This window comes from Trichophyton verrucosum (assembly GCF_000151505.1).
Source record: "Trichophyton verrucosum HKI 0517 chromosome Unknown contig00832_1.f1.exp, whole genome shotgun sequence".
NCBI classification, from domain to species: domain Eukaryota; kingdom Fungi; phylum Ascomycota; class Eurotiomycetes; order Onygenales; family Arthrodermataceae; genus Trichophyton; species Trichophyton verrucosum.
This window is the reverse complement of record NW_003315238.1, coordinates 69,618-80,419: the sequence shown is the minus strand read 5'-3', so window position 1 is coordinate 80,419 and position 10,802 is coordinate 69,618. Positions and strand designations below refer to the sequence as shown.

Genomic DNA, 10,802 nt, shown 5'->3' with positions numbered 1-10,802 from the left:
GATATTCCTACAGCTTCACTGGCTGAAATCGGAACCTTTCGCACACGGGAGCTATTGTTGAATTTCCCCGAGACCCCTTTTTCATGCCGGACCCTGCAGGGTCACAGCTTCGCCGTATTTTCTCCCCATTCAGGCACCACATGTTGCTTTTGACCAGCTCTTCCGTCAATATCCTTTCCGCATCACTCCGTTATGCTAATAAGGCTCGCGAGTCCTCTCCTTTCTCTCGAGACACTTTAAAGATTTGATGCCACAAGTAAACACCCCAGTGGACAGAGTTGAGCCAACGTGTTTGGCAATGCCTGTACATGTACCTCCTACGCAAAATAGATGGGTTATTGCCAATAGATTGAGTACTTGCTAGTTAGGTAACTAATTCAATTATATATTTAGTTGCCTAAAAATGCCCCTATCTACAAGTGCGTTAAAATCAGTGGCAATATGAACATATATCGTTAGGGTGTCTCAGAATAAGGTGCCGATTGCCGTAAAATGCCTACAACTTCGTAAGATCTGCATAAACGGCTCTCTCAAACGTAGTCGTCAGCTCCTCAAACCGTGCATCTGATGCTGAAATAACTTGTGTGAAGGTCGTTGCAGCAATGCCTTCCTGGCGATCAATCCACCAAAACATGTTAGGTTTTCCGGACCACTGTACAGTGCCAGCAGACCTCCTTTCAGGGATGCCATCTACATACACTGGCCCAGCAATGGCAATCTCGATGTTTTCAGCCTCCATATCGACAGTTGAACGCAGTGATGCGCGGAGAGGGCCAGATAGCAATTCACGTAACTCATCGCCTGCAATTGCTTGTGGCTTGAACATCTCGTCCACGCTTCTCTTCTGCAATATTGGTCTGCCATCACAAAGAATCATGTGGACAAACTTGTTCCAGTCGCGTGGCGTCGACCAGAGGCCATGTCCGCCACACTCATGGGCCGCTGGAAGCTTGGTATATTCGGCGCCAGGCATGAGGTACCCGTCATCGTTGCGTTCGTAGAATTCAACACGTCGTTTTAGCATGTCAATGCGTTTGTCAGGGTGGAAGGTTGTCGAAGTCATCCCCAAGGGCTTGCAGACCTCAGCCTGCAAAAACTCCTCAAGGCTCACCCCGTTTAAACGTGCAACAAGCTCTCCAGCCCAGTCAAAACCTGATCCATACATAAAATTTGACCCTGGTTCAAACATCAAGGGAAATGTTTCCATAACTTTCTGTGGGAACAGTTAGCCATACCCTAGCTAACACATTTGATAAAGGAGGCAGATCCTTACAAAATCATTATCGAAGATACTCTCTGTTCGGCCATTTTGTTTGGCCCATCGCGCCAGATACGGGCTAGAATGATACCCACAACCACTTTGGTGAGTAAGGAGGAGTCTAAGGGTGATCGGCTTACTTCGCGTCTTAGTCGAGTACTTTCCTTTGGCATCAACACGGTCAAGAACCGGGAGAGAACATAGGTCAGGCAAAACGGAGGTAACGTCCTCGTCTAAGGATATTTGACCACGTTCTACACAGAGCATGACAGCAATTGCTGTCATCAATTTTGTCATCGAGGCCATCCAGTAGACTGAATCAAACCCTGCCCTTTCATTTGAATGTTGTGAAATTGAGCCTTCCGCGTGGGAGTACAGTTGATCACCTACAGAATTTCCCGTTAGCTTTGGTATGCAAGTTAGAGCGTCAACTTACCATCCTTCTTTATCACTGAACAGACATAGGAGTGTGCCACTGGCTTCGGTCCCGAAACTGCCTGTTTAAGGTATGTAGAAAACCTCTCTAGATGGGACCCAGAGCCTTGATGATTCTCCTCAATCTCCTGTAGTAATCCAGCTCCATTTGTGCCATTGTCTTCCGCGTGTGACTTTTCAATTGTATCAATAACGATATCTGCAGCTTCAGCGTCTTTGGCCACCGTTGATTCTTTGTGCTTCCGTGCAGTGTCATAGATAACTCCAGCTAGGTGTTTCGATGTACACATAGGGTCCAGGAGTTCAAGAAAAGACATGCCAACAGAAAATTTCTGGGACAGCCAGTGTATCATCTCGCTGCCATACATACTGTCAATGCCGTAATGTGATAGTGGGCGCATGATATCAATATCATCAGAAGCAACAAAAAGTAGCTTTGCCAGCCTCTGAGCAACCGCATCTGCCAGGATTATCATAGCCGCGTTTCGGTCCTCGGGGATATCTAACGCTTCGTCACTCATCATTTCAGCCGAAGCGGTACCTTCTCCAATTGCAGCTTTACGGGATTCTAAAATAGTGACCAACAGAGCGGAACGGCGATCCTTTTCAATCCTGGTTACCTGAACCATGCTCAGGTCATGTTTGCTGTATTCCACGCCTGTGAGAATATGCGCTTGGGTATTTCTGTCGAAATGTGGTGACTTTTCTTGTTCCTTGATGAGTCTCTCAAAATGATAAATAAACTCGGACTCTGGTGCTTCAATCAAACCAGATCGTAGTAGGTTTTCAGCATATTCCGGTTTTCTGTTTAGAGTCCCAACCCCCTTGATCGGCCCTAATGAAATTGTTGTCGCTGGAAGGCCCAATTCACGTCTATGCCTTGCCAGGTTGTCAAGGACCGCATTGGCTGCCGCATAATTAGATTGAGAAATATGTCCAACATAAGTCACAGTAGAGCTCGTCATGAAGAAAAAGTCCAGTTCGGCTTGTGCATCAAGTGTCGCTTTATGCAGGTTAAGGGCGCCGAGGACTTTGGGGCGAATAGCCGCATTGAAAGTTTCTAGAGTCATAGTATCAAAAAACGCATCCTTTTAATAATTAGCTATGTGACAGGATATTGTTGTACTTAGAAGATCTGGACTTACCTGTAAAACCATCGCAGCATGAACCACTCCTTTCAAAGGGCCCATCGAGATTGCCTTAGTAACAGCCTCCTCCACATCCACCATTCTGGATATATCTCCTCTCAGAGATGCAACATTAACGCCCTTCGCTTTTGCTCGTGATATGAAGGAAGCATTTTCTTGCTTGTTCTCCCCGGAACGAGATAAAAACACTAAATTCCGGGCACCATGCTCGATCAACCAATTCGCAATGCTGTGCCCAAGGCCACCATGGCAGCCAGCTAAGACATAACTGTTGTTGGCGTGAATTCCGCGGGGCTTTAGAACTCCATGTAGTTTGATTTTATTTTCAGTTTGGCCATAGGTCAATACTACCTTACCGATATGTTGTCCTTGGCCAAAGTATCTAAGAGCTTTTTCCATGTCGGTAATGTGGAAAGTCCGATCTATTTTAACTGGCTTTATCTTCTTTTCCCTTAGGAGCTCCGTCATATCTGCTAGAAGTCTGAAGATTATTAGCCAAAAAATAGTGTGAGATAGGTGGATGGGGGTCATACCGTGAAGCAAGTTGAGGCTTTTTCTCGAGCACGAAGTTGAGGTCGAAAGAGAACACACTAATGCTTTCATCAAAAACATGCAATCCCAGCTTTCCCTTGTCCAAAACATTCCCTCTACCCACATCAATTAGTCTTCCACATGGCGCCAGGCAGCCAAAGCCCTCATAGAAGCCTGGGCCTGAGATTGTGGAAAGCACTACATCAACTCCTCGCCCCTTTGTCTCTTTCAACAGGTTTTGCTTGAAGTCAAGAGAGCGAGACCAAAAGATCCGATTTTCCAGGATCCCCAATTCGTTAATCAAATATTCCTTTTTCGCTTGAGTACCAACAGTTGCATATATTTCTGCTCCGACGAGCTTTGAATATTGTATTGCTGCCAAGCCCAGACCACCTGTAGCAGCTTGAATGAGAACTGTTTCTCCAGCTTCAAGTTGTGCTAGGTATCTCAGGGAATATAATGCAGTACCAAGTGCAATGCCAATTGTAGCCATTTCAATCAAGTCATCACCGTCGTTTAGCTTTAGACACTTGGCGACGGGGCTTCTCAAGAATGTGTCATAATGGCCTCGCTCGAAGCATATAACCTTGTCTCCTGGTTTGATGTTCTTAACGTTAGTACCAACGCGGGATACAACCCCAGTCGATTCGATGCTGGAATTGACGCTTTCAAAATTTCCCATAGCAATAACATAGTCCTATACTATTGTTAGCTTTTGGGCAGTTGCTAGGGAGCGAGGAGACGTACTTTCATATTCAGGCCAACGGCTTTAACATTAATTTCCAGCTCATCTGAGCCGAGATCAATGTCGCAAGTAGGTTGCTCACGGAAGTATATCGTATCGAGAAGACCTGGTGTTTCAAGAGCTAGCTGCACATTCCCAGAGGTTGGGAAATCTTGGTCTACGCGACCATCTCCATTGTCCAACCTGAATTCTTCGTTCAGCTGAGCGTCAGGAACAACACGACTTATGTAAATGACACCGTTCTTGAGAATAAAATCGGTTTCACAATCTTCTCTTGATTGCGCCTTTGCAACCAATAAGAATATGTCCGCGATATGCTTAACAGCTGTTGTAGTTTCAGAGACAGCCGCATCGTCGAGGTCCAGTGTAGCAAACCTGAGATTCTTCGTTGAATTTTCATTCATCAGGACCGTATTGATTCCGTGGGCCATGGCAGCTGATGGATTTTTTCCGGCCATAAGGTCCCCTGCAGTAACCCAGAGAATGCTTGAGGCTGTACGGACAAGCTTCTTAAAACCTTCAAACTGCATTGGCTGCATATCAATTAGAGTCGGCTTATCGAGTTCTTCCAAAACGATATATCCTTGTGGCTGACTCGAGTCAACAAGCTCGGGCAAGTTTGCCATGGAGCTATACCTGACACTCCCTCCCGATTTCTCAATGAGTTGAGCAATAGCCAGGGCTAAGTCTGCCTGGTTAGCTGAGTGCACCTTAACGATGTTAGCAGTTGTCCACATAAAATAGGATATTCCACTTACAATGATTACAGGACCAATTTCCGAGACAACTGTAGTTCTAGTTGATGCGTGGATAGCAGTTGACATCATGACACTCTCAAGTGCTAGGGGTTCTGGGAAGTCTCTCAGAATCAAATCCAAGCCACTAAAACCAGAGAGGCGAAGTTGTTCATCCCAAGATGGCAGCGTTCTAAACGGGCCCAGGGGACGGTCACCATCAGCATCATCAAGACAGCCCCAAAAGCTCGGGAGAGTACCAAATGCAAATTGGACAGGTGTGAGACTCTCAGTTTGGGTGATCTCGAGCATGACCAGCTTTCCACCAGGCTTGAGGAGCTTGCAACAGTTCGCGAGCAATTTATCTGTATTTCCAGGTGCATGAAGCACATTGGATGCAAGAATTAGGTCGTAATCATGGCTGTTAAAGCCCTGGATTTCTGGGTCCCTTTCGACATCAAATACCTTAAAGGTTATAGCAGAGTACTCCGAAAACATCTCCTCGGCCTTCTCAAAGAAGGATGGTGAAATATCAGTAAAGGTATAATCTGCATATCGCTTTGCGTGCCCGTTGTTCTTGTCGTAGGTATTCAAAATGTCCAAAGCGACAGATGTGCAGCTTCCTGTTCCCGCACCCACCTCGAGAATCTTCATAGTTGGGTTTTTATGGGCTAAGTTATCAACTAGAGACCGAAGATTTTTACGCGCAGCATCATGAATTGAGCCGTCAGCATAAACACCAGCAAGAACTTCGGCCTCGACCGCCAAATTCACACCAGAAGTCGTTCCATTCAAGATTCCGCTCATATTTTCCATCACCACTCTATTATATTCTAGCTGGGGAAAGTTGGAAGGAAGCTCCGATAGCAACGCCTCAATTCGACGTTCTCGCAGATCAGGGGTAAGCTGTGTAGCATTATCATCGCAAAGTACCATGTTACCAGCTGCCGCCTCAGTCCTAACATGTCGCATCCAGTCATAGTATGCGTGAATCCACCGCAATGAGGAATCCGAAGGGAGGTTTTCCTTGCTAATAAGCTCAAGGGTCTTGCATATGTAAAAAACAGTCACTGTTTCTAGGCGAATGCGAATATTGTAGATTTCATCGAGGTATTTGATTCCCAAGGGAGACTTGAAATCGCTATGGTACAAGTCATTGGCCTTCTCCGAGTTGAGAAAATCAACATCTGGTTTCCAATGTAGTCGATAGTATGGCTCTCGTGCAGTACTCTTAGCCAACTTTTCTTGGCTACCCTGGTTCTCGAATTGGCGCCATCTGACATGTTTAGTCGAAATTATCTCGTAGCCATCCTCAGTTACTAGCCTGGAGTGAGAGCCACCACTCCGGGCACCCTCGGTCCAGGCAACACTGTCAATGATACCAGGCTGGTTTTTTGCCCAGGAGGCAGGATAAATTACCATATCTTCCACAAACACGGGGATCTGGGTCGCCTCTTCCTTGTCTATCCGGCTATTGTAAACAGCAACAACTCGGCCCTGGAGTACTGCATCAATTGTTAAAGGGTGAACTGCATACCGAGATTCGTGCGGAGTATCCTTAGCCATAGTCTTCAGAATGGGTGTTTTGGCTCGAGCGCGAGACTCGTAGCTTAGAATCTCGATTTCGTCTATAACTCGGAAGAAAGGCCCAAAGTCGAAACCTCGATACTTGAGTCGATCATACCAAGCGTCCTTGCCAATTTTCTCTTCAAATATGGGATCGGCTGTCTCATCAGCAAAAGAGGACTTCATTGTCCGCTTACCGTGCATGATTTCGTAGGAAATGGATCCATTAGCGTGTTCTGTCCACCGGTCATCAGTTACAGAACAAATTTTGAAATCAAACCGGTTACGCGCAGCCGAAGCGTCAGTTGGCCGCAGGTTGATCATAATGTCTGCTGTTCCACTGGCACCGATAACTAATGCAGCTTTGACAGCCATAGTGTGTAAGTGGAATTTTGCATCCTCAAACTCGAAATCAGGGCCACCAAGAGTCTCGTCTTCAGCAAACTGAGCAGCAGCTTCGATTGCCATGGCAATATACGCCACTCCAGGGACAAGGACTGCATTACCAATCTATCTAAAGGTTAGTTGATAGATGATATTCACAGTAGATATGTCAACTTACGACATGATCTTTAATCCAAGGCACGTCTTTCAAGCGGAGATTGTTTCGCCAGATTGGCTCCAGTCGATTACTGCCTGGAAGTCTGCTTCCAATCAAATCATGTCTTGGATGGGTAGCAAATTTATAGTCCTTAGTTGCACGGGTAACAATAAGTGGGTGTGGGTTTGTATGGCTCCAAGGGTATATTGGTAGGTCAGCGATAGGCTTTTCGGGTTGATAGGAAGCTTGACCGTTGACTTGACGCATATCAATTGAACAGCCTTTCATAAAAAGGTTCGCAGCGAGTCTCATCATGTCGTCTTCTGCATTGTGTTGTCTTTCAAGAGTGGACTCATATGATATCTTTGGTGCACTTCCGAGGTTGGATTTCCATATTTCGGTGACTTCCGGAGAGCTGATGATTTGATTGATGGGCCCCTTGAGAGCATTATGAGGCTGCAGAAAGCATGATTGTTAGTAGGACTTGACATATTTTAGAACAAAAGCGAGAGGGCATACCCCTATCTCTATCAAACAGTCCACGTATCGATCTTCAGGGCCAAATGTAAGCTCTAACAGATATTTTAATGCCGGGTCAAATAAAACTGGAGATTCCAGGTTTCTCTGCCAATATGCACCCGAAATGTCAGATAGTTGAAGAGGCTCCAGGATAACTGACGAAATCATCACGGGCCTGGAACTACCATCGACCTTATGTCGTCGGGTAGCAGCCGAATGGGATTGTACTGTGGATTTATTAGTGCTACACGGCGTGGAGTTGACAGCCGCAACTGAACCATGGCCGTTAGGTTGCTGCTTTGTTCCATTTATACCGTTTGGTATTTCAACAGCCTCCCTTATAGCATCACTATACCCCAAGCCGACTGACCTCATGCTAGGAGAATGATAAGCTTGGCCTCCGGTAGCTAATTTCTTGCACAGCACGGAACGCGCTTTCAAGACACTGTGTAGGTTGTTAATCGGCTGCAGCTTCCCACTAAGCGTGACGCTCTTATGAGAGTTGATGCAAGCAACACACACATCTTCTGGAGGAATATCCTGCTCTGCAAGGAGATTTTCGGCATCTAGTACCCCCATTGCCACTGCCATCATAGCCCCCGGTTCCTGCGTCAAAGCAGCATGCACGCCTCGTAGATAAGCTGCAATAATTGCATTCTCCGCTGAAATTAGTCCTGCAGCATATGCAGCAGCAAGTTCACCGGATGAGTGGCCAATTGTTGCTACGGGATTCACTCCCCATTCGCGGAGCAAATCCACTAAAGCGATCTGAATTGCCGTGCATACTGGTTGAGAAAATGCAACGTCTCCAATTCTGCTTGTTTCTTCTGGTTCAAGCAGTATATCTATTAGGCAGCTGCATTAGTGCATCGTAATCTCCGGCATAATGTGCTCTTTTATAGACATTACCTTGGAGTTTCCATGCTGGAGCAGGCTGTAGTTGAGCTAATGCTTTATTTAGCTTCCAGAAAACTCGTTTAACCTCAGGGAAACTATCTAGGAGCTCTCTTCCCATCCCCGCCCATTGCGCCCCCTGCCCGGTGAAAACAAAAGCTACCGTGGGGACTGCGAGATTTGCCTTCCCCGTTGACGGTTTGCCGAAGCCATCCTCATGATTGGAAATTGTTATGGGTATGATGCCGCGATAAGTAAATCTAGTCCTGCGCTCAGTTAAGGTATAGAGCAGCCCGTGAATGTCATATTTTCCACTGTGCAATACGTCAGATACGTTTTCCAGGCTTCTCGAAAGTGAGTACTCATCGTGGGCGGAGATCGGGAGTAAAAACTGTGTCTGCAAAATGGACGTATAAGGGTCGATACAGAGCTGTGCCTGCGCACCAAGCAGCATATTTGAGCCTTTCAGATATTCCTCAATAGTTTCAAGCACTACATGCCCATTGGCGCCCCCATACCCTGTACAGTTGACGGATGTGCGCTTTGCTTTGTTTGCAGGCCAGGGAGTGTTTTTGGTGACAACAGCCAGGCATCCCCGTCGCAAATCCACTGATCAGCGGGGAATTAGCTAGTTAGCAGCGTCCGACAAACATGACATTAACTAGTAATCAGGGGCACTCACAGTTTGGATTCAGCCTGTTGATACCGATTGTTCCGGGAATAATTCCTTTTTCCATCGCAAGAACGACTTTGATAATACTTGTCAGGGCAGAGCCAGCCTCACCATGACCTACCTGAGGCTTTGTTGATCCGATAAGGATGGGATCATGCCAGTCTCTACTGTCTTCAAACACGTTCGCAATCGCTGTGGTCTCGATCGGATCACCGATGGGCGTTCCAGTCCCATGGCATTCAACGAACCCAACGGCGTTATAGTCAATAGGCCCCGAGTGCTCATATGCCTTTCGGATAGACAACTCCTGCGCCATTGCGCTAGGCAGTGTGATACCATTGTTTTTGCCATTCCTATTCGAGGTATTAGTACTCCGTAGCTGCGCAGTATCAACCTCCCAATCTCAATAGTCGCCTCATACGGGCTCTCTGTGGACTCACGCAGTTAAAGAGACGCCTCTAATTACCCCCCTAATAGGATCTCCGTCTCTCAACGCATCAGAGACCCGCTTCAAGTATAAAACATTGATGGACTCTCCCCGCGCGTAGCCGTCGGCAGACGCGTCAAAGGCGTGGCACATGGCGGTTGGAGACAAGGCGCCAATTTGGCCAATAGCAAAATGGTATTCCAGCGTCAAGATAAGGTTGACGCCGCCGACAAACGCGGCTGGGATCTCGCCGTTGCGAAGAGCCTGAACGGCGAAGTGGAGAGCATACATCGTGGAGGAGCACGCCGTGTCCATGGTGACGCTAATCTAGTTGTTAACATGATACCCTCAGAGTAGCTAACCATTCAACAGAGATAGCTCACCTTGGTCCGTTCAAGTTGTACAGATAGCTGACGCGGTTGCTCACAGTCGTCCTCCCCATACCCAGAACTTGCATGCCCTCGATTTTCTCAGGCTCTTTGAACGCCAGTGACTCGTAGTCACTGGCAAAATTACCAATATAGACGCCAGTCATTGTATTTGCAACCTGGTTGAGGGTAATACCCCCGCACTCAAGAGCTTCATAGCAGCATTCGAGCAGCTGGCGCTGTTGAGGATCTAGTGTCTGAACGTCCGCACTCGTCATTTCAAAAAAGCCATTGTCAAAATCCTCGAGATCATTGTCAATACAGTAGCTCTCTGTATAACGAATGCACCCGGTCCGGTCCTTCTGAGGATTGTAGAAGGCTGCAGCGTTAAACCTGCTAGCTGGGACTGGGCCGCGGGCACAGCGCTGGCTCAGGAGGAAATCCCAGAATGATTCTGGGCAAGTTACACCTCCAGGAAGGCGACAAGCTGGTAGATTCGAGTACGCTATCGTCAACCCCATATATCCAAAGTGAAGCAGTAGGCCACTTACCCATGCCAACAATGGCAATGCCTTCATCAACGGTGTTTGCCATATTTCTTATAGCTTCAGTAAAGAACTAGTTACCTCTGACGGCCAAAGGTGAAAAGGTATACTTCATTAACAAAGACCCCAGAGTGATTCTGAGTTATCCTTGAACAGAAAAAGACCAGAAATCCATGGTGATGTAGTAGGTATATCAATAGAGGAACGGGAATAGGCTCCTAACATAGTGTATGGGTCTCCGGTTATCTCTAACGCTGCCGGGTCGTTTGGAGCGAAGCAGGCTACGCAAACTTGTCAGGCGTGGGATAATTCTGTGAATGCATGCAATCAAGGATGTCCGTACTCTGGAATGTTTGGAATTGCATTAATACTCCGGACACCCTCTAAATGCATGATGTTATCCCAGGCAGAGGCTTGG

General features: G+C 46.9%; 1 protein-coding gene across 1 annotated transcript; it reads right to left on the bottom strand.

Annotated features, from left to right (window-relative positions):
• Positions 1 to 496: 496 nt before the first annotated feature.
• TRV_06912 (uncharacterized protein) lies at positions 497 to 10,433 on the bottom strand (the record flags this gene model as incomplete). Its single annotated transcript, XM_003019041.1, has 14 exons — positions 497 to 1,213; positions 1,274 to 1,644; positions 1,695 to 2,781; positions 2,839 to 3,322; positions 3,375 to 4,069; positions 4,120 to 6,927; positions 6,980 to 7,414; positions 7,478 to 7,826; positions 7,998 to 8,322; positions 8,387 to 8,863; positions 9,054 to 9,397; positions 9,485 to 9,793; positions 9,855 to 10,293; positions 10,391 to 10,433. 14 exons carry the CDS (start codon positions 10,431 to 10,433, stop codon positions 497 to 499), a joined length of 8,883 nt encoding a protein of 2,960 aa, XP_003019087.1.
• Between the last annotated feature and the right edge of the window lie 369 nt (positions 10,434 to 10,802).